The sequence below is a fragment of the Pezoporus flaviventris genome, unplaced genomic scaffold (assembly GCF_033815535.1).
Source record: "Pezoporus flaviventris isolate CSIRO_AGI_PZ_B2104156 unplaced genomic scaffold, CSIRO_AGI_Pfla_v1 ptg000129l, whole genome shotgun sequence".
NCBI lineage: Eukaryota > Metazoa > Chordata > Aves > Psittaciformes > Psittacidae > Pezoporus > Pezoporus flaviventris.
Window position 1 is genome coordinate 2972779 of NW_026892677.1, and position 26475 is coordinate 2999253.

Sequence of the window (26475 nt, forward strand, 5' to 3'; positions counted from 1 at the left end):
GGTTTTTGCAGGCCAAAAGAGTTTTTATTCAGTTATAGCTTTATGGTCTTCAGGGGATTTTTTCCTTAAATTCAGTATCTTTGGTTCTACCACCTCTGAGACTGAATCCTATAGAAATGTAAATTATTCTCTTTATAATAAAGATAAATTGAATGTAAAAAGACAACGATGCACTCTGTTCTTCTGTGGGAAAAACACTTCCAAGCATATTGGTATGTTTTTAGTGATCATAAAATTACCTTGAGACCACTGGAAAATGTCCAGTCTATGACTATGGAACAAAAAATGGAATTGTTTCTTATTTGTCCTGGAAAATATCCTTTGGCACATGTAAAGCAGTTCTTCATGTAGGAGGGTTCCTGCTTTGTCTCAGGCACAGGGCTGGAAACCTGGGTTCCAATCCCAGTTCAGGTAATACTGCCTGTATCATGTTACATTTAAATGATTTCTCCTCTAAAACACTGTCATAAAAATACCAGGTAATTTCAAATGCTTTATGAATCATGAGCATTCTTGTTCCATGTTAAGGTATACAGAAAACAAGCCGAAAGGCTCATAACATCTAAAATGAATTTACTGAGTATTTTGCATGGAAGCTAAGTTTTGCAACTCTCACATTGAATATTCTGTGCTCAAAGGTGCTGGAAGTCTGGACAGAAAGGTTAATAAATGGAAGATATGTTGTTGGAAGAAAGAAGTGGATACGTGAAAAAATACTGCCCCAGTGTGTGCAAGCAGGGGAGGGATTCAGGGTTAGGGATTTCTTATTACTGAAATCAGCCTTAGAAAATTCAAATGCAAAACTAAACTACCAGTAACACCAACCAACATCATTACAAGGTATTTTCTGAGCTGATACAGTTGGGATATTTCCACTGTATTATGGTTACAAAAAGAAAGGGAGAAAGAAAAGAGGTTGATCATGTGTGTTCCTTGAGGGTTTATCAAAAGACAAATGACGCCAGGTTTGGAAAGATGCACTTTAGCTCAAGTTCCAACAGTTTTAAATGGCAATGAAGTGTACAAAGGGTGAAGAGTTTAATGCCTGCTTTTTGTCAAAAGTGACACTAAAGTGCCTTTGCACAGCAGTTGAGCCCGACCAACCTGGCTGAAAGTATCTTACCTGCCAAGCGATCAGATCCTTCAGCTTCTCAATCTTGTCATGATCTTCTGGATGCTCGTGCATATATTTGTCAGTGAAAAAAGCCTGGGTAAGAGACAGAAATGAGAAGTTATTTCAGAGAGTGAATCAATGTCTACTGCCACGGCAGAATTACCTACAGCAAAGAGAAATTAATGCATCCAAAGGTTCTGCAGAACAATGAGAGCTACAAATACAAAGTGAAGACGTAGGAAAGAGATGCAGAATTTAACAGCGTTTTAAGATTAAGGCATCAGCAAAGTAGGCAGATGAGCAGATGGTGAACAAGTTCAAATCTCACGGGCAGAGGACTTGGCACAGCCCTGAAATGGCTTTCTAGCAGTTCCAGAAATTATAGTATGTGAAATGGGTGAGAGTTACAGAAGGACATCAACAGATGGACAGAACAACACGTACATCAGCGTGTACATTCTCCATTTATGTTAGAACATGCATCTTGTTTGTGTATGCCAACTCTGTATGACTAATATTCATAGAATCATGGAATGATTTGGGTTGGAAAGGGACCTTAAGATCATTCAGTTCCAGCCCCCTGCCACGGGCAGGAACACCTTCCACTACACCAGGCTGTCCCAAGCCCTGTCCAACCTGGCCTTGAACACTGTAAGGGATAGGGCAGCCACAGCTTCTCTGGGCAACCTGTGCTACCATGCTCACAGTAAAGAACTTCTTCCTTATATCCAGCCTAAATATTCCCTGTTTAAGTTTGAACCCATTACCCTTTGTCCTATCACTGCAGTCCCACACATATTCACAACATACTGATAGATACAGGGTTTATTGTTTCCCGATGTTACTATCTCATCCCATATAACTTTAAAAGCTCATGCTGCAAACATGCCGTTAAGATTATTCAGACATATCTGCAACTGACTGCTATCTCAGAGTCTCTACCATAGGATTCATCCTTTAAAACCTCATCTGTTTGAAAGCAAAGGAGAGAATTGCAATCAGCTACCTTGGTCACTGAAGTTCACTCAGAAATTCTCAGCTCCTATGTCCAAGAGCATGAGAGCCCACATTGGGAATGCTGGCAGTGACTAACTCTAGTAAGGGATTGTCCACTGTGCCCCTACAGAAGTATGCTTGCTGCTAAACACATCAACTCTTACTTCAAATGTAGAAAGACAAAAATCCATCCATAAATACCAGAAAGACACTTAAAACCATGCAATCCTGGAATCAACGAGGTTGGAAAAGTGGTAGGTTTTAAGCAATGTTCTACTAAGTACATATGTGGGGTGACCCACATGGTGTTTAGGCACAAATAGAGACACATCTCAACAAGGTGAAGAGGTGAAGGACAGGCAATTCTGACATTACCTTCTCATAGTTTGTGAACCCTCCCATGACCGCAGGATCCACAATGCCGTTCAGCAGCATCGAGAGAGGGTTGATGGGAAGATTTGGATCATTTAGGTGCTGTTGAACCATATTATTGATCTTATCATTTGTGAGCTGCATGGTTTCTATTGCGTTTTCCAGTGGACTGATTTCAACCTAAAATAAGAACAAAAGGATGTTATAATCAAGAAGCAGGTTTCTGACCCACTACAGAAGCGGCTGGCCACCAAACCACCACAATCAGAAGGATATCAGGGGTTTCAGAGCCAAAGATATTTTAACCAATAATTAACAGAAATGGTCATTTCAGGCATTGAGATACTTGGGATCCGATCTGATAACATGAGTGGAGATAAGTTAAATGCATTTCGCTGCTGTAGGACGGATTACACCTCAGCACAACAGCACAACGTTTAGAAAGGCTCTGAACAGAACCACGTGAGGTTTTGGGAGGATTACAGAGAACACCAAAGATTACAAGTCAGTGTGTTTTAGCAGCGCAAAGAAGATGCAGCTTAACGTAGGAAAAGAAATGATAACTTAATGTGGATTTTCTGATGGAAAATGTAATCCTAAGCAGCTCAAAAATCAAGCTGATAATTTTGCTGTGATTATTTTGGTGCCTTTCCAAGGAAATGAAGTTTCATATGTTGAAGAGATGACTTCTAAGCCAGCTGCTGTGCTTTACCCATGAGGTCACATTTTATTCAACTGAACATCGATACCTGAAGGAAGAAATATTCTTTCTCACATAGTCTGATGAAGGGAGCTCCTCAGATGTCTTCATGAGGTAAATTAGGTTTTGTACTGTGTATAATTTGCTTTATTTTAATTGACTGATCATACAATCACAGAATTCCAGCCTGGTTTGCATTGGAAAGGACCTTAAAGCTCATCCAGCTCCATCCCCTGCCACGGGCAGGGACCCCTGCCACTAGAGCAGCTTGCTCCAAGCCCCTGTGTCCAACCTGGCCTTGAACACTGCCAGGGATGGGGCAGCCACAGCTTCTCTGGGCACCCTGTGCCAGCGCCTCAGCACCCTCACAGGGAAGAGCTTCTGCCTAAGAGCTCATCTCAGTCTCCCCTCGGGCAGGTTAAAGCCATTCCCCTTGGCCTGTCCCCACAGGCCCTTATAAAATCTCCAGCTATTATTTACAACCAGATCCTGTGTCCTTCAGGTCGACATGTTGAAAAAACAGTATTAAAATATTGAAATATTGCTGAAATATGTCCCTTTAGTGAATGGGACGAAAATTACTAACTTGCAGCATCCTGGGGCACAGACAGTCCTCGCTGGAAGACAGGGCTTATTTACATTGAAGAAATGATGTGGTAGGAATAGAAAAGGAAGGTTAATTGAGGCCTATGAGGAAAATGCAAGTGTATATTTGATTACAGCCTAATTTACATAAATGCTACATAAACAAAGCAGCACTTCTACCTGGCTATCAGTTGCTTACCATGTTCCTGAGAACCACTTATAATCAAATCTCTTCAGTTACTCTTACACCTGCCATCTGATTACATCAAGGATGCTTTAATTAGCATTTTTAACAGTGCGCCTGGCGAATCATTGTGGAAGGCTCTGTGGTGGCTGTGGAGCAGAGCAGGCTCAGCTGGACAGATGATGCCTGCCCTTCAGAGCTGGAGGTGCTGCGGGTGCAATTTGGCCTCTGGGAAGCACGACCACCCTCAACATCTGATTCAGCGCGAACTGTAGTGAGCATCACCTGCTAAATTTAGGATTCTGTCATTTGTATTAATGGGCTTCTAACTATGCAATAATTTGTTGATGAACCATTGCTTTTAAAGCTCTTGAATATCTACAGAAATTAGCACTCATTGAGCTGACTTTTTTGACTTCTCTGTATCAGCAATCACGGCTTTCTTTCTCATTCTCCTTTCTTTTACTACTCTTCTAATCCTCCCTCTAATCCTTTTAAAAGCAGATGGAGAATTGCAGTTCCCATCCTCCTACTATAAACTGTGCTTTGGAACTTACTGACAGCTATTAAAAATATCTACATTTGTGAATTATGAGTCTTCCAAGTAGCTTGCTAACTCTGGGCACTACACCATCTATTCAGGGCAAACAGAAACTACATACTCCTGATCCAATAGCAACGCTAAAAAACTAAGCATCAAAGCAAAACAGAGATTAGTGGGTTTGCCTTTTAAAACCAAATGCAATTCCAAATCCAGTTTCTCATTCACCGCCTGGCCTCAGCTAATGTTTACCCTACAACTACTTGTGTCCAGCTAAAACAAGTCAGATAGAGAGTAATGAATGTGTACAACAAATTCCTTGCAGATAACGAACAGATTGAAAAGGTTTAGGTAAAAGGAATCAGAAGGGGTTTTAAAGCAAATAGATTTAAGGCAATTATGCATGTTCCTCTATGGGTTAGGTAGCATAATACACTGCATTTATCAAACTACTCAATTTTCTCTCAGCACTGGTTTCCTATGATCTCACCTCTTCCTTTCAAGATATTCTAGCTCCATCAATAAAATATGGAATGTGCAACGCTACTGTAACTCACAGTGTTTAGTGAAACATCAATACTATCTGTATCCATAGTCAGAATTTAGCCTTACAGGAATGTAAACCCCATGATCATGCTTCCAGCTGACAGGAACGTTGAAGAAAGTCATCCTGATTTTGGAGCAACTATGCCAGAGCTAGGTCAAAAGTCACTCGTTTCCATCTTCCCACCTATTATTAAGCTCTATTCTGGTCCCATTTACGTGACTAAAATAATCCTTACTTTCAAAGAGCTCATAGAAAGTCCTCTCCAAGGGTTTATGCCCGTTTCGATGACAAGTGTAGTGCTAAAGGTGTGCGTATACAAACTGCCTGCACAAAGCAGCCTGCCAGCCTGTGCTCTTAATTCCTAAGGAAAAGAGACTTTCAGCAGCCTTCACAAACACCACTTCTCGCAATCACGATGATAAACACAATCTTCTCTATCAGGATGATATTGAACTTACAAAGTTCATTAAAAATTCAATGTGTTTTATTCAGCTGCCTATTACTGTCAAACCCCACATTCATATTCTGTTACTATAGATACCATAGTAATTTTCCGCATTACTTCTGTTCATCTAAATACAACTGTCCAACATAACCTCAATGGAGCAATGAAAAAGGTTTTAATTAATCATATGCAAATTGTTCTTTTCCTTTAAAAATAAGCCTCACAAGAGAGATTTAAACACTGCAGTAACAATGTTTTTATTGCTACTTAAAAATTACAGCTGCGTAAGAATAACTTAATCTTAAAGGCGTTTAATGGATATTTCTTATCTAAACAGTCTAAATGGCAGATCAGAAATGCTAATTTGGAGCTGCTCTTTGGGGTTGCTAGGGTGCATTTGGGCTAACTATGGAAAGGAAACAACAACCACCTTTGATCACAAGTGATTAGCAGAGAGGAAATGCAGACACGCAGAATACATTTGATTTATGGTGTACTTTGAATGTTACAACCAAAGCACCCAAATCCTCGTTTCCAAAATTCAGACCAGTTTCACCTTGATGCAGCAGAGCTCCCCTACAAGACCGCAGGTCCCTCTTCGTTTTAGGCACACAGCTCACACCACAGGCTGTAATGGCTGTAACCTGCTGAAAGCCAGAAGTACTTCAAGCGCTTGATCAGACCTTGACCTAAAGGCCTGGAAGAGTCAGCTCGCATTTGCTCCTCTCAGGAGTGAAAAAGCATTACTTGAGTCACCCTCAGTCAATAATCAGCATCCTCATCAAGCAAGTTCCCCTTGTCTTCAGATGCCAGATATAGTCCCTTTGATAGCTTGCTCACAGAACTGAAGCACAGCCGTACAGAAATATAACAGCTCCCTGGCTGTGTAAGAGCCTCATTCTTTTATGCAATCTCAATAAAGACAAATTGATCTTACCATGAAAACGGATTTGACTTCAAACCACCTCAGAATCCCTGGTAATTTGTAAGCAGTCACGTAGATGGTTCTCTCAATCCACATATTCTGCAAGTATAACACAAACATCACGTTATCAGATAGACAGCTTTTATCATAAGTAAAGCTTTAAAGCATCCTAGTCAGGAAAAGGATCCACAATGGCACAAATACTGTGAAGCCAGGGGGACATTTCAAACAGTATGGGCCTGAGGAGATGATGGAGTGACTGCCACAGTTTTATATCTGATACATGACTTAACAGGGAACAACTGCACTCTTTCCCAAGGAGAGCACTATCTAAAAGGTCCAGTGGTTTTACTTGGACTGTTGTTTTTCTCATGAGAGCTTTTACTCTACACATCATATTAATATGGAGAATGCTTCTTCCTCAGGAGGGCACAGGAGCCAAGATGGGCTCCCAGGGGAGGCTGGGCCATCCCCATCCTTGGAGGTTTCAAGTCCTGCTCTGAGCAGCTCTGACCCCAGAGCTAGTCCTGCCTGGGGCAGAGGCTGGACCCGAGATCCCATCTTGACCTGTATTTGTGATTGTGCGATTCCATCTGAGCTGTAAACTGCAACAGCTTCGTTGTAACATCTCCTTATTAGTTTGAATTTAAGGATATGTGATTGAACGTGTCTTCCTTGACATATCTCAAAGCTATCTCTTGATTCTAGACTTTGTTAGAACTGGCAGATGTTGGTAGTTCATCTTATTTATTATGAGGCTTCCTGTAAAACAGAATTGATTATGCCATTCTCTATTAACAGAAGAAGTGATTTCAAAGTGATTTAGATAAAACTACATTTTCTATCTACACTCAAAACGCATTGGAAACTGTCGCACTCCAGTCTAGCATTATGCTTTTGGAAAAGAAGGGTCTCCTACCTCCCCAGCTAAGCCCACCTAGATTAGCAAATCAGTGATTTGTGATATGACTGCCACCAAGAGTAGCTACAGACACTAAAGGAATCACAGAATCTGGAATGGTTTATGTCGGAAGGGACCTTAAAGCGCATCCAGTTCCAACCCCTGCCACAGGCAGGGACACCTTCCACTAGAGCAGCTTGCTCCAAGCCCCATCCAACCTGTAGGAAACCAAATACTCAGCATTTAGTGGCACACTGATCGGATTAGAGCCCGCTACTACACAGAAACCCAAGTTCCTTGCTCAAGAAGTATGCATTGATTTCTAACTTTAATTACTACTGCACTACTACTTTACTACTAACTGCACCCACTAGAACCCCTGTGAATAAAATGGTGTCTATAAAAACCAAAAAGGCAATCAACTTGATGTAACCTGCTGTAAACGTTTTGATGGATACAAGCTGTGCTCAAAGGGAGTTTTATTGACCATTACATGAAACATATGGTTTAGTTAACAAATAAAAGTATGACTGCAAAAAGACTTTTAAATGCCTGACTGGAATCTTCATGGCCAGATATGTTTTGGTGAGAGATGTATCTTTTCAGGTAGAGCCATTTTATGCTTTGTTATCAAAATAGCTGGTTTTTAAGAAAACAAAAGGTTTTGCCCATTATAAAACACGAGTCGGGTTAACTGAATTTCTATGAAAAATAATCCCATTTAAACCTTATTTTTCAACACCCAAGACATAACCAATGCTTCAGGTTCTCCAAATGGAAGGGAATAAACAAGCAAACCCCCAGGTGTTTTCTGATCGTCTTTTTACCGCAAATTCATTGTCCGGGTTTTTCTCTCCTTTCCGAACAGGGCGTGAATACTCAAACCGCTGCACTTCATTCACCCTGTAGAAACTGAAGAAAGGGAAAAGCACAATCAAAATCAAACCCTATCTGTTTAGGAATTGCTGCTAAACTCTAGTACTGGAATAGAAGCTTATGAATAAATATAAAATGCTTATGGGATCACTGTTTTCCAGTGGGTTGGATGGAATTGCTGTTATTATCTACACAATGTCCTCACAGTCACTACCCTCCTTGGCTGTGTACAGAGGGACATTTTACAAAGGCATGTAAGATAGGGCAGAGGGGAGACTGAGATGAGCTCTTAGGCAGAAGCTCTTCCCTGTGAGGGTGCTGAGGCGCTGGCACAGGGTGCCCAGAGAAGCTGTGACTGCCCCATCCCTCGCCAGGTTGGACACAGGGGCTTGGAGCAAGCTGCTCTGGTGGAAGGTGTTCCCATGGCAGGGGTTGGAACCGGATGGGCTTTAAGCTCCCTTCCCACCCAAACAACTCTAGGGTTCTATGAAGAACTAGTTCTAGTTCTTCAAAGGAAACTGAAAAGGTGGAAACCCAACCCAAACTCACCTCACGATTTGTTCCGACACTGGCCTGTGAAACTTAGATGGTAAATCCAGTTTGGGCTTTACAGTAAAGCACTGAATATCTGAATTCAGGGGTTAAGAACTGAAAAGCAAATTGCAATCATGCAGAACAGGCAGCTAAACGGGAACACGAAAGAAGAACAGAACAACAAAATCAATGCATTGCACTCATGATGGCAGAAGCTCGACCATCTCCTGCTTGTGTTGGCCACAAATCCTCAATCTGCGTGGCCACAGGAGCTGCTGTACAACCAAAGGATACACTGGCCAGAGGAGTTTTTAATGTCATCGCCCGGGGGAGACGTTGTCTTCATTTTCTCTGCGTTTGGGAACTGAGTCAATAACCGCGCTTCGAAGTCCTCACGGCGCTCGTACTCCTTCCCCCGGTAAATGAAGACTTTGTTCTGGAAGCAAATTGAAAGGTATAATCAAAGGGATGGAGCATCTCTCCTGTGAGGAAAAGCTGAGAGAGTTGGGCTTGTTCAGCCTGGAGAAGACTTCAGGGAGACCTTATTGTGACCTTTCAGTTCTAAAAAGTGGCCTATGGAAAGATGGGGAGAGACTTTTTAGCAGGGCCTGTTGCAAGAGGACAAGGGGTGATGGTTTTAAAGTGAAAGAGGGAGATTCAGGCTGGACGGAAGAAGAAATAGTTTCAATGAGGGTGGTAAAACACTGGCACAGGTAGCCCAAAGACGTGGTGGGTGCACCATCCCTGAAGATACTCAAGGCCAGGCTGGATGTGGTTCTGGGCAACCTGATCTAGTTGAAGATTTCCCTGCTCATTGCACGGGGTTGGACTGGATGAGCTTCAAAGGTCCCTTCCAACACAAACTACTCTATGATTCTCCGATTTTAATACCAGCATCCTCAGTAATGAACTGGGATCTTCGAACCATTGACTCCAATGCCGTTAAGTGAGAAATGTTACATTCCTCCCACTGTGATATAATCAATAGAGTACAAATATTTCCTGCCAATTCAATAAAGCACAAATGGATTTCCCTACCTCCAGTTCAGTACTGAGACCATGAAGCATGTGCTTACCTTTAGACATATGGATAAACCAGACTTAATTTAACAGGACCCAAATACATGATTACAACAATGTATACAATTGGTGCCCACTGAAAATGCATTAAGACAAACTGCATCCTCTAATTATAGAGGAACTACAGAGGGACAAACTCAGGATGTTCCTCTGTTGTTCCTCTCAGCCACAGCTAACGGTAGGATGGATGTAAGTAGAGAATTAGGCTTTTTACGGACAAATATTTATTAAAACACAATGAAGTGAGCTAGTAAGAGTAGCAAAGAGTAGCTAGCAAAGAGAAAATGATGCCAGTTTTAGAAGAAGGTTCAAAGATACTGACTTCTGCAAAGACCCATACATTCTAGACTTTGTAGTAGTCTGTTCAATTTTTGTCATTGTACATCTGTCTGCCTAACTTTTAAATTAAGTATATTGTATTTCTGAGTATTGATTTCTTCTTTTAACAGTAAAGAAAATGAAGAAATATTTTACACAGCCCATTTATACACTGAACAAGAACATTACGTTCCAAAGAAAAGTATAAAAGACGATTTGATTTTAACAGATCAAACATATTAAAGTAAGTTTTGACATCAACTTGCATCTAAATATACCTAACTTCATTGCTCATGTCACAATGAACCCTTGGTGAAAAAATTATACAGCACTTGTTAGAAAAAGGGTGTTATGACCAGGGGGAGCAAACTGGAATAGTTGACATTAGCCCAATTGGGTTTAGTTCTGCAATGGTGCCTTTTGAAATGCACAGTAGATGCAAGAATACTCACATGAAAACACGGTCGCATACAAAAGCTTCTCTACCATACTCATATATAAATATATACATGTATAACTATACTCGTATACATATATATAGTTTTATATATATGCATATACACACACACACACAAAAACACACAGACCCCTGTCAGGCAAACACATCACCATTTCAGATGGTTCTGGTTATTACCCTGATGGATTGGGTGGTATATCTTCATTTTTAGTGATACCCTGAAGAAGTATAAAGTTTTGGATACGTTTGAAGAAAAACCTTCTCTAATAAAAATTCAATTATTCCATATTAGAAACTGGAAAGGAAAAAGCAATGTGCTGTGGCTGCCTCATCCCTGGCAGTGTTCAAGGCCAGGTTGGACACAAGGCCTTGGAGCAACCTGCTCTAGTGGAAGGTGTCCCTGTGTGTGGCAGGGGGTTAGAACCGGTTAAGCTTTAAGGTCCCTTCCAGCCCAAACCACTCTGGGATTCTGTGAATGTTTGGTTTCATACACCTAAACCCCAACCATCAATGTTAGGTAGACTGTAAATAACCCACTGACATACAATAATGCACTTTTCCCACTACCAAGGGCAATTTCCCATGCAAGAAACCCTGCCATCAACTGTGGAAAAAGGTGGACACTTACCCGTATGAATGTCGGAAATCCCTGGCCGTAGTATCCAACAGCAAAATAGTCTGGCTTTGGTCTTATCACTTTCACAATGTTTTCATAGAACTGGGCTTGCTTTCTCTGCAAAAGAAACAGGAGGAATTTTAACAACCTAAACTTGTAGGAGATTCGTCATACTTAAGATCTAGATCTCTTCTATGGGCATCTCTAGGTTGAAGGTGGATGTGTTTCATCTCCCCCTTTTTCTTCACCTTTCTGTCAGATACATGCTAACATTTTGACATATTAGACTCCGTAGCCATTACTTTTATCCTCATCTTGCTGAACATCACTGGTCCATATCCAATATCTCAATTTTGATGAAGGTCAAGAATCTGCAAGGCAGCCAGACCTGATGGCGACACTGCTGACGCCGAAACCCTGGAACGATGAAGCACAAACCACTGCAGCCAGCTCATGTCGACGGTGCCAACTTCTCATTTTTCTACTACTTCTTTTCCATATTTACAACTATTTATTTGCATATGGAAAGCACACAGCTGAGAACTGCAGCAAAATGTATATTTTGGAAGAAATCCATGTCGGACGCCTTCTGGTTTCGAAGCAGAATCCTTCTTTATCTCAAATGATGAAATAATAACAAATGTGCAGCTTCAGACGAGCTGTTCATTAACTTATTTTTAGGTTATTACTTGCTGTAAGAGAATGAATCCTGATTTGGGAGGAGGTTTATTACTGCTCCCATACGAGAGATAACAGTAAATGGCAAGAAGACTACAAAGACCCAGCTCTGCCATATATTTCTTACCTGTTGTAAAACTGTTTTGTTATTTGTGAATTGTCTTAGAGTTTAATAGTTAATACTGCTTGAATAAAAGAGACAACAGGGAGAACAGAAAGAAACAAAAAACATTTATATCTTATTATGGGGGAGGAAGAGAAGAAGAACTAGCATGCTAATGCCCTGCAGCAGCAGCAACAAGAAAAGCCAATAGGATAGGTGAGACCTGACTACTATGGAAGTCTGAATTATGATCTTAGCCTTAGTAGGGATCAATGCCCAGTGCATACTGGTACTAATTTTTGTGGCATCTCTCTCAATTTCTCTTGTCTGATAAATAAAGAACAGATAAACTCAGCTGTGAGAATTGGAAGTTCTGGGTCTCTCCTATTAGAAGTGGGAAAAACTCCATTTTCATGTGCAGAAGAACCGTATGTGGCTCCACTGCCTGGAAGTATGTCACTTAATGTAAAGCACGACATATTTACTGTTCAAGAGAATGCTAAAAAATACATAACTCAGTATTATTGGCCATCAGCTACAACGTATGAAGTGTAAATTCAGACTTCTCCTCCACAATGGGTATAGTATGATAAGTCGAGTGGTTGCCTCTGTGACAAAGCTGTTCATGTTCCCATGTGCAAGCATAAAGGAGATGGAAAATGAAAAATGAGAGACTTGGAAAGTAGCTGTCTCCTGGCGAATAATCATATCTGACACATGAGAATCATTTCTAGCTCAGGAACAATCTCTACCTTTTATATTGAAATGAAGAATACTGTCTATTGAATGCAGCCCTGCGGGCACCAGGCCAAGGAAGACTCTCCTGCACACCACAGGACCTCCAGGTATACATGGTATACATCCCTTATATCACTTACAGTGACATGACACCAGGCTCCAGATTTGTAAGGTAAATCAATACAATCAGTCTGTCACTAAAACCAGTTAAGATGCCACAAAAGGAGGATAGCAAGAAGGGATATAAATTCAGCTCGAGAGAGCTGGAGGTCAAAACCATGGACAAAAGAAAAGGAAGACCATGTAAAAGAGTGAAGAAACCACATCACTGAGAGGAGTGGTATTTCCTTTATTCTTTCCTCCCCAAGAAGGGAGATTCTGGGGAGATGGGGATGGAGATGCTTCTTAGAAGACTCCTGGCCATCCTCAAACTGAGGACTGGTGTCAGTGGAGGAAGAGGGTGCAATGACCTGTGCTGGGTTTGGCTGGGGTAGAGTTAATTTTCTTCACAGTAGCTGGTATGGGGCTGTGCATTTGTGCTGGAAACAGCACTGATCACACAGGGGTGTTTTAGTTATCAATGAGAATTGCTTGCCCAGAGTCAAGGTATTCATTAGGGACTGTAGTGCCAGGACAAGGGTAATGGGTTCAAACTGAAACAGGGGAAGTTTAGACTGGATCTAAGGAGGAAATTCTTTCCTGTGAGGGTGGTGAGGCACTGGAATGGGTTGCCCAGGGAGGTTGTGAATGCTCCATCCCTGGTGGTGTTCAACACCAGGTTGGACAAGGCCTTGGGTGCCATGGTTTAGTGTGAGGTGTCCCTGCCCATGGCAGGGGGGTTAGAACTGGATGATCTTAAGGTCCTTTCTAACCCTAACTATTCTATGATTCTAAGGCCTTTTATGCTCCTCACCCCATCAGTGAGCAGGCTGGGGGTACATGAGGAGTTGTGAGGGACACAGCCAGGACAACTGGTCCCAACTGACCAAAGGGATATTCAAGACTATATGGGGTCATGATCAGTGTATAGAGCTGGGGGAAGAAGAAGAAAGGGGAGATGCTGGGAGTGATGGAGTTTGTCTTCCCAAGTCACCACTGTGTGTGATGGAGGCTGGTGAGTGCAAAGGTAAAATGTATCAAAACCCTGAAAAAGTCAACACTTTTCATTTAGGACAGGAATCATGTCCCAGCTCCTGTGAAAACAGTCGAGAAGTTTGGTGGGACAGTGACAGCTGCCATTTATCTCTTTGGAAAAGAGCAGGAGATAAAAAATGGTGCAGGCATAATGAATGGATAACGTCAGGGCAAAAATAACTGACTCTAGACATGAATGCTTGGGGATTATTCATACCTAAAAAAAGAAACGTGAATGTGGAAAGACACTTGAGAGAGAATGGGGATTTTTTCATGTTCCCATTTATATTTAAATTCCAAATTTCCTTTTATACCCCAAATCAATCAGCTTAACATTACTGAAATCTTCTTCTTTCAGCTAAAAGAACAGAAATCCACTCTTTTTCGGCCCTCCAGTGGTAGCTAGTTAATCAACATCAGTCCAGCAGAGCCAAAGTGGGCATCTATTTCTGCATCTTTCTGTCACGAAAGAGATTTTCAGGATGATTTTAAAAGCTTAGAAATCAAATCCTAAAAGGAATTGTTGCAGTGTTGCAAACCTACCAGCAGTTCACTGAGCTGTTCATAATCAAACATTTCATTTTCATACTGTTCCGCCAGTTCTTTACCCAAGGCAATGGCCTCTTCCCACATCTGTGGAGAAAAACGTCACGACACAAGAAGAAAACAGAATTACACACCTTGGATGAGCAACAACACTGGAACAAAATGAATGTTAACAAACACAACAAAATGCTTTGGGTCGCATGCTGAAAACACTGATGTGTCAACAGCCATGGCAGCAATAGACATGTCTCTGTTTCATAGAATCAGAATTGTTTAGGTTGGAAAAGACCTTTAAGATCATCGAGTCCAACTGCTAGCCTATCAGTGCCAAGTCCACCACTAACCCATGTCCCCATGTCACATCTACTCATCTTTTAAACACCTCCATGGACGGTGACTCCAGCACTGCCCCGGGCAGCCTGTTCCAATGCCTGAGCACCCTCTTTGAAAGGATTTGCTCCTCATCTCCATCTAAGCTTCTCCTGATGCAGCTTGAGGCCATTTCCTCTTGTCTCATCCTTTGTTACTTTGGAAAAGAGACGGACCCCCACCTTGCTACGACCTCATTTCAAGTAGTTGTAGGGAGTGATAACATCTCTCCTCAGCCTCATTGTCTCCAGACTGAACCCCCCAGGTCCCTCAGCCATTCCCCATCACACTTGTGCTCCAGGCCCTGCACCAGCTCCGTTGCCCTTCTCTGGCCCCGCTCCAGCACCTCAATGTCTCCCTTGTAGTGAGGGGCCCAGAACTGAACTGGGTCTCACCAGTGCCCAGCACAGGGGAACAATCCTTTCCCTGATACAGACCAGAATGCCATTGGCCTTCTTGGCTGCCTCCACACAAGCTACTCATGTTCACCATTTGTGACCAGCTGCCAAGTGGGTTTAACTCCATTCACCACCACTCTGTGGGCTCACGTTAGTTAAGCAGGACCTGCCTTTCATAAACCCATGCTGACTAGGCCTGATCATTCAGTTGTCCTGTGTGTGACATGTGATGGCACTCAAGATGATCTGCTCCATAACCTTCTTTGGCAGGGAATGCAAACTGACTTGAAACAAATCAAGTAAAATGATCAAACTGCTTCAGAAATAAAATGATTCCTGTTACCTCAACTAGGTGTCCAATAATGTATAAACACAGCTTGCCCACAAAGAAACCCAGAACCTGGGACTTCAGATAAATGCTGTTGATTGATTATAGTTCATAACCAACCCTCTCTAATATCTATAGTCTCTATTACACAGGACAGGCAACTTGCAGACACTGCTTTGCACAAGTATTCGTTGCATTTCCATTGGTTCTCTTTCCTCTCTTGCTCCCCAACCATGAAATTCAGCGGCTGTCTCAACTGACCCAAAGAAATCTAACAATCTCCTTCAGCTCTTCAGAAGCCAAAACTCTTAATGAGGAGCAGCAAGAACGTTTTAAATACGTCTGTTCCATTTTTGCCTTCTCTAAATGTAAAGAACGGCTCAAAAGCAAAGAGATGCTTCAATTAGCACACCAGGCTATCTAACATCAAACCTGGTGACCTGCCTCTGCTGCTGACATTTGGTTGGCACTGCTGACTTCACTTTATCAAACGGATGAGATTTGGAATGAGTTATAAATCCATGTGGTTTGTATTACCCTTCATCTTCAATTTAAATCCTCTGTCCACATCACCTAATTCTCCTCTCAGCACAGTGCCATATGGTCCTTCCCCTGGTGAAATACTGAGATGGCTGCAGCTACAAAGAGCAATCGGGTGCTCTTTGCAGAGGAGGGCTGAGGAAAAGGGATGAACACACGATTCCCCATCCCTCCCCTGAAGACATCCACCTTTGGGAATGAAGAGTTAGCGATGAAGCACCACAGCTTTCAAAGGTGGTAGGAAACAGATGCTGGGGAGAGAGAAGGGGAACAGTGCCCCTGGAGAAACCTTCATGCACACAACTGATTCCTGCATGCATCACATACGGACCCCCTAATCCTTAAAAGCACCATGAAAATTAAGAGGCATTTTTTCCCCAAGACCCCATGAAGGCCAAAAGACCCCTCGAACAACACAAATGAACCCCGCCACCGCTCAAAGCCCAACATCAATGTTGGGTGAATTTTGTCTTTCAATCTGCAGGTTGAAATCACACTTCTTAGTGTATCAGTAAAACATGGATAACAATAAGACTTTCAGGAAAACTCCCAGTTCTAAATGCTGATATAAAACTAGAAGTAAAACATTAAGGGCTCATATAACCATCAGTAAGACCGAGACTGCTGCCAGCACTGGTTGAGGAGTCAGGCAGGGTACAGCTACCTGTGATTTAGAGGCACAACCACAAGGCTGGGACCTAGAATCTCTTTCTTTTTTTTTCCTTAGGAGTTAGCAATCTGGAGCCCAGCCAGGCTGAATCCTCAGCAAGTCTTCATGTCAATGCCACAGAAACAAGATGCAGCTCGGGTCCCACTGGTTTGCTCTCCATCCCTGCTCCTCCCTGGAAACAAGGTGCCAGTTTTCAAGTGGATGGTACCCGTCCCTCAAAGCAAAGGATGCAATGAAAGAATGTCCTGTCAGACTGAGAGGGAAGGGATGGAAAGGAGCAACCTGAAGAGGCAGGGAGCTGCTGATGGTGGAGAAGATGAGGAGCTGCAAAAGGAAGAATAGTTACAGGAGATTGCAGGGAGAAAGGAGGAGAGATATATGACCTTCAAGGAAGGGGAAAATATGGGCCAGAAAACTACCCTGGGACGGCTGAGCAAGGGAAAAGGAGCTTTTGAATCCTAAAGAAAACAAATAGGCAGATGCTTGGGCAAACAGAGACTGAGCAGTGACCTAATTTAAGATAGAAAGGCGACGATGCCCACAAGGGGTAGAAGCTGGTACCTCCATTAACCTTTCCTTATGGCTCCCTGTGATGTTCAACCCCTTCACTTGGTTTTATTATGACAAGGAGGACGATATCATTTTTCTCGGGTGGAGGACTGGAATGAGCAGGAGCTACCTCATGCTTGTTATGAAGATGAAAAACGCATCACAACAACTAATCCAGTCACTGTAATGAGGGATCGTGTCTGCAGGAAAGCAGGAGGCAGAATGTACACTCTGGATGCTTTTATCTCTATTATGGATCTAATCTAGAATGATGATACAGAGCGTGTTTTTATCTCTAAACAAAAGTTAACAGGAGTTTAATAGTGAAGGCACAGTTGCAGAGAATGGAGTATATTTTCCCATACAAGGCTGAGTTAATTTTGACTCAGAGGAGTAATACTAGACCAATTTATAGAACCTAAACTAATATTGAGCTGTTTGGTAAGCCAGCAAGTGAAACCTTTCAAAATCATTTAACCTTTCTTCATTTTGACTGCCATTTTCTGTTCAACTTCAGCCATCCATAACTTCTGCACATTTTCATTTCAAACAAAATGGCATTACCATAATTTTCCCTGTCCTGGTTCTCTGCTTGCGTGTTGCACAGTTAACCAGTCCCTCTCCAACCCCAAAGCAATTCTACTCTCTTTTCCGTTGTGAAAAGATTTGTAGATGATCTCAGGCAAACAGCTTTGGAGTGGCACGAGACTGGGAATAACTGGAAGTCTAAATAACTTGTGTAAGCACACTCATTCCGTTCTTGCACTGAAGCCTGGATGAGCACAGACATTGCAACCTGTTTCCAAAGCACGCCGGGCGACTCAAAGCATGACCTCAATGCGAAGACATTTGGCACTAATTGCACCTGATCATCAAGAAGTAAGGGATTCTGGGTGAGCAGTGGGAGAGAGGAGAGGGGGAGAGGAGCTCTACCATGTCACCATGGCTTTGTAGCCCATGAGTCACATCACGGTAAGCCCATCCCAGACTGCAACGCCCTGGAGCAAACCTGCTCTAGTGGAAGGTGTGCCTGCCTATGGCAGGGAGTTGGAACTGGATGAGCTTTAAGGTCTCCCCCAACACAAACCAGTTTGGGATTCTACGATTCTAAAACCAGATGTGTGCAGTGTACCCATTAATGCCGACAGAGCATTGCCACCAATTAAATGATGGGTTTAGCAGAAGTAAAACTTGGTTTTGACTCTTTTTCCTTTCCCACCCTTTCAGTCAAGACTGTAAGCACATCAGAGTAGAGGCTGAGCTTCCGCTGCGCTTCTGCCATCCTGAACCACCCCTTCAGACGTTACTGAATATTAATATTATGAATAAAATATGGATTTTATAAATGTTTCAAGACTAAAAAAATGAAGCCTCAAATTAAATATGATCTAGATTTAGTTCATGTACAATATACATGCAGTAATGACACTATCCTAGCATATTTCCCAGTACCCATTCCCTTACCTTTAAGTGGCGATCATAGAGTCCTAGAATGGTTTGTGTTGGAAAGGACCTTAAAGCTCATCCAGTTTCAACCCCTGCCATGGGCAGGGACACCCCATGCTAAACCCTGTCACTCAAGGCTCCATCCAACCTGGCCTTGAACACTGCCAGGGATGGAGCATTCACAACTTCCTTGGGCCAATATCACGTGCCCTGAACTCCAGAGCTCCAGTGGTCCCTTATCCACTCTGGTGTTTGAGCAGCTGGACCACACTACCTGCAGCATCCCCTAAAACTCAGCCAAAGCTGGTTATTTCTCCAACATCATAAGAGCAGCAGGACCCGTGTGTTTAAAATCCACTGCACAACCCCCTGAAAAATCTCTCTGTTTACTACAGAGCCAATTTATTCAGGTGAGGACAGCACGGCTGTGGCAAAGGATCCTGATAAATGAAATCTATATTCTTGAAGGTCAATAACTCCCAATCTGCTCCCTTGCAGATTTGCTGCCTTGGAAGCTTTCCCAGGTTTGCCCAGGACATGGCAGGTCTTCTGCAGGAATGAGCCGTACAGGGAGCTACTACACAGGATTTGTACCATGTACAACCCATTAATGCAAGAAACAATTTATTTGGAGAGTGTACCAGAGAGAGAGGTTGGCAACAGGGGAAGGAAAATGCTTCCTTTATACTGAAGGCGTAAGAAAAATGTGTGTGGCCTAAATTCAGTTGTGTAGACACGTAAATTGTTATGGGAAAGACTTTTGAGCGTGCAGAAGGAGGTGTTCTTCGGGAAAACGGAGCAATTTAATTCAGTTTTGAAGCTGGATTGCTTGTTGCCCAGAAAGAACTGCAGCATCCAATTTAGGTTTTGAGGTTCCTTAATAGCAGCAGAGGAGGATCTTGGGTTATCTCTTAGCTCCCGCTGAGTTAATGGTCAGTAAAAATGACATAGTCTTGGATAAGAATATTACCGTGCAATATCCTGATGTCTGAGGGACATTCCAAGCTGTTTGAATTTCAGATAGCATGAATTAGCCATCAGGTAAGCTTAATATTTGAAGTCAAATATTAAAACACAGTATTTCTCTATTGCCAGCATGGCATTCAAGATGTGGGAGATAGAGCCATGGTCGGAAAAAACCTTTAAACCAACTCGCTATCCTCACTTGGAATGCAGTCAAACGGCGTACCTTTCCTCTCTGAGCAATCTCTGTCCTTCACAGCTCTCAGGACGGGCTCACAATCTGACATGGGATTTGAGCTGGCCGTGAGCCTTGCACTGATTTTTGGCAGGCAGGTGAATTTCACCACTCTCTAGTTAGATGGAAGAAAAAGCCTTTTGATGCCATCTCATGAGCTGGAAAAAAGACATTTTAAGCCAAAAGCATGGCATTTACTGCGGAGTTACAAATATTTTGTGTTTGTGGCTCAGTAAAGCAGTAAAAGCTTCTTTTTTTGAGGGTGGGGAGAAGGAAGGAGGAGCAGAAATAAACGATCAGTGTGCATTTATCTACATTTTCAGTTTATGAAAGAGCAGCAGAAGACATGGACTGATTTACAGACTGCAGCATCCACTGGCAAATGTGAAAAACGTTGCTGTTCCTACATTGTATCGTGTAGGGATAAGAATGCTGCTTCTTATTTACTGCTCTAGAGATCACACAAACCTGTTCTAAAGCTAATACCCTATCTCTGTCAGTGACACTGAGTATTTCTTGGCTTCAGCATTTCATTAGCATTGACCAACATCAAAATTTCACTCCCATCCCTCATCATTTCATTACCGCCATTTCTTCTCCGTAGTGTCCTGAGATACCCAAACCTACCAATTTTCAGGAAAATCCCAGGATTAAGGGCTTTTCAAAACCACAAAGCCTCAGCAGAACACAGGAAGAGCAAACACTTCAGAGCAGTTCAAAGGACAGGTTAGAGTGCCATGATAAGTGTGAGGATAAGGCTCCTAAGGTGTCATGGGTTTAACTCAGTCAGTCACGCAGTCTCTCTCTCACTCCCTGCCCCTTCCTTCCCCCTGGTCCCAGAGGGATGGGGAGGAGAATGGAAAGAATGTAACTCCCACTGTTAGAGATAAGAGCAGTCCAGTAACTAAGGTATAACACAGACCACTGCTGCTGCCACCAATAATAATAATGATAAGGGAAATAACAAGGGGAGAGAATACAACTGCTCACCACCCACCAACCGATACCCAGCCTGACTGAGCAGTGATCCAACCCTGCTGGGTAACTGTCCCCAGTTTATATACTGGGCATGATGTGCTGTGGTATGGAATGCCTCTTTGGTCAGTTTGGGTCAGGTGTCCTGTCTCTGCTTCCTCTCGGCTTCCCCTCCTCCCTGGCAGAGCATGAGGCTCACAAAGTCCTTGGTCAGAGTAAACATCACTGAGCAGCAACTGAAAACATCGGTGTTATCAGCGCTGGTCCCAGGCTGAAAGTCAAAACCACAGCACTGCACCAGCTACTAAGAAGGAGAAAAATGACTGCTGCTGCTGAACCCAGGACACAAGGGCAAAAGCCAAGAGATGGAGATGAGACTGGAAAGTGCAACACAGTGAAGAATGATAGAGAGAAACCTATGAGTATAGCAAGAAAACTTGGAAGTAACATTTCATTTTGGAAACAAGGAGCTTAGAGGAGTATTGAAAAGTATTGCTAACAAGGAATCAACTCCGTAAAGCAGAACAACAAAATGCAGGAGTTGATTCTGACAATTTACTGAAGGTGAAAGGTGCACTTCAGCTTTACAGAAGACTGGCTCAAGGACCAAGAGTCAAATATAAGTAAAAGAACAAGCCTCCAAAGATTAATGTATTAAAAAACTGAAATCAAAATAGGAATCTTACATGCATCTGAAGCAACAAATAAGAGGGATATTCATGGTGAAGGATAGTAATTTGTTCTCAGACAAAGTGAGATGCCCAAACTCCAACTTTCAGCGCAAGCCCACACTCTATTATTAAATTACAAATGTCTTAAGCACTTCTGGTCTACTCCATTTCAGTTGGTGTATGGAGGATTATATCCTCCTCTAAATTCATCTCACCATGGATCTTAGTAATTAGGGATTAAGCCTCATGGCTGGTCTTCAGTTGAATGTGCACCACGTGTTCTCCCTGAGGAACTGGAATCAACACTGAATCCTGGACTGGTTTGCGTTGGAAGGGACCTCAAAGCTCCTCCAGCTCCAACCCCTGCCACGGGCAGGGACCCCTTCCCCTAGAGCAGCTTGCTCCAAGCCCCTGGGTCCAACCTGGCCTTGAACACTGCCAGGGATGGGGCAGCCACAGCTTCTCTGGGCACCCTGTGCCAGCGCCTCAGCACCCTCACAGGGAAGAGCTTCTGCCTAAGAGCTCATCTCAGTCTCCCCTCTGGCAGGTTAAAGCCATTCCCCTTGGCCTGTCCCTACAGGCCCTTGTCCAAAGCCCCTCTCCAGGTTTCCTGGAGCCCCTTTAGGCACTGGGAGCTAGTCCAAGGTTTCCCTGGAGTGTTCTCCAGGCTGAACCAGCCCAGCTCCCTCTGCCTGGCTCCATAAGAGAAGTGCAATTTACTCTGCTAAGTTAAAGGAAATCCTTCTCCTCCACTTCTCCTACTCAATGATTCTAACCATATACACTTCCCATCCACATGTCCACAGCTTCCCATCAAGCAGGCTGGAGGGGAAGAGGCACAATCCTCCAACAACAAAAGAACAAAACTCTTGAGATTCTGTAAAAGCCTGGAAGTAGCTCTACAGCTGCCCAGGATAAAGCGACCTTCTTTGACATCTCTTGTTAACTTGATGGGAAGAGAAAGCAAAGTAATGGGATCAACGCAGACTGATTTGCCAGCCAGGCACAGATGGGAGATTACAGTCAAAAAAAAGACAAATTGGTTGGTGTATTGATACAGTCTTCTAAAAACACACAGCAAATACTGTTTCCGATGTGCTCCTCATCATGGAATGGCATATTTATAGTAGCTGGTGGACTGCATCTGCAAACTGCACAGGTAAACAGAAGGAGTTGGTTTAACCTAATGTCAGAACATCCCAAATGAGAGGATTAGCTTAATTCTACTGTGGAAACCTTGACTTTGAGCTTCCTGACATTTCAAAATGTATGTTAGATGCTCAGATTCTCAGCGAATATTGATTTTGGTTTTCCTTTTCATTGAACAATGCAAAAAGTTATCATCCACTTGGAGTAGCCAGAAAATGAGAGAAGAAAGACCTGTAACTAGGAAAAGAGTGCTCTGAAAATGAATCATCTCCTCACACAAACACACACACACATCATGCAGGAATGATACGACTTATAAAAGGAATAGGAATGAGTAATCACAGTGGTCCCTTCAATATCATTGTTCACCATAAATTTGTAGACTCATGAAGATTCAGTTTTATGATCTACCTATGAGGGAAAACACAGCATTTCCAGTGCTATCTGCTTTGAAAGCAGGCAGAGCCTTATTTCTAGCTGTAAAACCTGAAAGAATTAAGATGCTTATTCAGCCTAACACAGGTCCCTCAGGCGTGGAGGCCGTGCTGGGTAATGTGGCACGGGCTGGAAAGTAAGCAGCAGGTATTTTGCCTGCTGTTTATATAAACAGCTCATTAGCTCCATCAGCAGAAACAGGGCGGCTACAGCTTTAAGCCAGGTTGTTTTCACTCCAGCTCGAAAGGATGCTGCAGCTTCTAATTTACAGCTCAAACACACTGGCCCCGGTGCTCAGAAGAACAATTCCCACCACCTGTATATGAGCATCATAAAAGACTAACTGGGAAGCCATAAAGATGTAAACCAACAATATAAAAACATGTGACTTCTGGCTTTTCCCCTTCCAGAGAGGAATGCAATGTTAAAATGTACTTTCAAATCAGTTCTGACCTCTATCGAGGTTCTCCTTTCCTGCTGTTAAAGGGTTAGTAAAAGCTTGCTGGGCAGCAGGAGCGTGCTGTGGAATCTAGTGCTACCCACTGCACAGGCATCAAGGTACCTACACGAGCCCCTGCATTTAGTTAGTATCCTTTACTACCAACTTCTAAATATTCCATTGAGATAAGGTATAAAAGTTGACCTTTTAGGGGGTGTTCCTATCAAAATACTAATCTGATTCTGCTGAAAACTGACTTGGGAAACATGAGCTGGTTGGATAATGTTCGAGTTCTGCCCGAAAATGACATTTCTATTTGCAAGACATTTATGAAACAAAGATTGCTTTAGAAAACCCAAGTTTGGGTCTCTGAAATATTCTGTCAAAGAGATCTTGACTTCTCTATTTAATACTTTTGTGCATAAAATACTCAAACACTGATATGTCCCTGTCTACCAAGTTAAACCCTTCACCCCTGGTGATGGGTAACACCAGCACACTCCCGTTCCCACCATGCAATGCCCAATGCAAACTCATCGTGCGATAAAAGATGCAATTGCAATTCATCTGAGAACACTTCCACCTTCTTATAACATGAACCACAGACATCCATTCTCTGAGGGAATCGTTTTGTGTACAACACGAAAAACAAGGGTAGCTGAAGGATTGCCTTAGCTGTTGTAATTGCCAGAAAACCCAAGTCCCCCAAACTACATGCATCACTTTCTTATTTTCTCCATGGCATCGCATGTGCATCTATTTCCCCTTAACACAGCAGTTATAAATGTACCATTGATTTCTCTTGCCTCTTTTTTTTAGTATCATTACTTTAAGTGCGAGCTGGTGGACCGTTTACATAAAGCACTCCAAATAACTTATAACAAGTTTAAGGCTCCCTGAAGGTCACTGGATGCAAAGCACGTTTACTATTCAACTTAAAAGCAGAAAAACATATTTGGACTTTTTTCTTCCCTTTTTACCTTGCCCTTGTCAAAGTAATGGATAATTTCTTGATAGAGTTGATCTTTCAACTGTCCTTGAGTAGCAGCTTGGTATCCATCCCGCTGGGTAAGATGTGCTGCACATGCTTCTTCAGACCACTAAATCACACAAGAAAGAGGGGAAAAGGGAAAGCAAATCAAAAGTTATCAAGTATGTCAGTAAAATGAGGCTAAAGAAAACACACATTTTTTGTTTGAAAAACTGGCACCACAGTTAATGCCCTAACAAAGATTTTTTTCTGCAGCTGTGTACTTTGATTCCTTGGGCTCAAGGGCAGTGCATTTGAATGCTCTAATTGGAGGCCAATTGCATGTATCAGCTGGAGGGAAGCTTCATGAGCTAGTTTCCTCTCCACAGAGAGTTTGAGGAGACCAACCTTGGCCTGCTGATGGGTACAACCTGCTGGATGCATAATGAACATTTTCAGGTTTATGGTGAGAGAAGCCCCAGAGCAGATACATCAATATAAATGGAAAGGACTGCAGGACAGAAATTAAATGGCTAAAAATCATAGAGGATGTTTGGAGGCGCAGAAAAGCACAACTAACTTTATACAGGTCGTCTTAGTAGCTCTTGCTCTTCAAGCAAATGCCTAATGGATGAGAAGCAAGGGCCAGATATTAAATGGATTTATTCGTAGACCTGATAGGACCGAACAGTTCCCTACATCTTTCTCCCCTGCACCTTTTACTCTAGCGTCCAGTAAGGAATGGATGCAATGAAAACCTCAGGACTTCAGTATTCCTATCACCTCTTCTTCATTGCCCTTCCCTCCTCTCACTAACGTTCCCTGCAACCTACCTGGGGCTGAAACAATACCGGAGTTTTCCCCAGACAGGATACTATCACTAAAGCCTATCCTTCCGTAACTATTTCCATGAGTCTAGTAGGAAATTAGTACCTTATAGACTCACCAACCTCTATCAAATCAGATCACATCACAAACCATTAAATCAAATGAAACTTCTCATGGATTGAAAAAGAGTCAGGGATAGGAGCTCCAATAGGACTTGTTGCCTCCAGAAACTGAATTCCAGAACATAAACTGATGAAAGAACTGTTCACTTTCTTCTCTGAAAATCAAAGTTACTAAAGGAGGAGGTCTGCCTGCTCAAATAAAATGCTGTCAAACAAGGAAAAGAAGAAAAGATCATGTGGAGATGAGCATCTCGCAGATTTATTCACAGAGTTACTGTTATATATTGAATCAGAGAATGGGTTGGCCTGGGCAAGACCTTAAGATCATCCAGTTCCAATTGCCTGCAATGGGCAGGGACACCTCACACTAGAGCAGGTTGCTCAAGGCCCTGTCTCAGATCTCAGGAGCTGAGTCTCTTGCAAATCATGTGCTGCTGTTTGAATACTCGCCCCATAGTGTATCTATGTGGAAAATCCACACCTTTCCTTTAGTAAGGTAACTATAGGAAAAGCCAACAAAAGAAGGATTTTCTACTTTCAGTTCCTACTGCCAAAAATGAGAATGTTTTCCCAATGAACTGAAATTAGGCAAGGTCCCATCCTGCTCTGTTTTAACTCTCATACACTGACAGACCAAAACCAACCTGGTAAGATTACTCAAGCACAAGGTGTATTATGGGTTCAGATGACTGCGTGAATGAAGATAAGCATGAAAACTAACATCACCCAGGTTTACCTCTTATTAAATCTTGCCCAACTACTTCTTAATTTGGCCAAAATGGGTTTGGCTAAAGAGACAATTTGGACAACTTTGCACCACAAAGCTGTGTTTCTGAGAAACACAAACTTCCCAGAGTCTGCAATGCAATGGCATCTTTTTCAGCATCCTAAGAGCCATTTTCTGCTAGTTTTGAACATCTTAATTTTGACTAAATGGGATGAAAATACACTTGAGTCTGGGTTCTTGAGCATGCTTCATCAGCTTGCGGTTACCTGGA

General features: G+C 42.6%; 1 protein-coding gene across 2 annotated transcripts in view; it reads right to left on the bottom strand.

Moving 5' to 3' along the window:
- Positions 1-26475, bottom strand: part of DOCK1 (dedicator of cytokinesis 1) — a 315244-nt gene that overhangs the window by 36078 nt on the left and 252691 nt on the right. For both annotated transcript variants that reach the window (XM_061478569.1, XM_061478568.1), the window contains exons 38-46: positions 24538-24657; positions 14388-14477; positions 11204-11308; positions 9015-9156; positions 8736-8814; positions 8138-8222; positions 6422-6508; positions 2486-2662; positions 1124-1207 (exon numbers count right to left, since the gene is read on the bottom strand). In XM_061478569.1, the coding sequence (XP_061334553.1) occupies positions 1124-1207; positions 2486-2662; positions 6422-6508; positions 8138-8222; positions 8736-8814; positions 9015-9156; positions 11204-11308; positions 14388-14477; positions 24538-24657 (969 nt within the window). The remainder of the gene's footprint in view (positions 1-1123; positions 1208-2485; positions 2663-6421; positions 6509-8137; positions 8223-8735; positions 8815-9014; positions 9157-11203; positions 11309-14387; positions 14478-24537; positions 24658-26475) is intronic.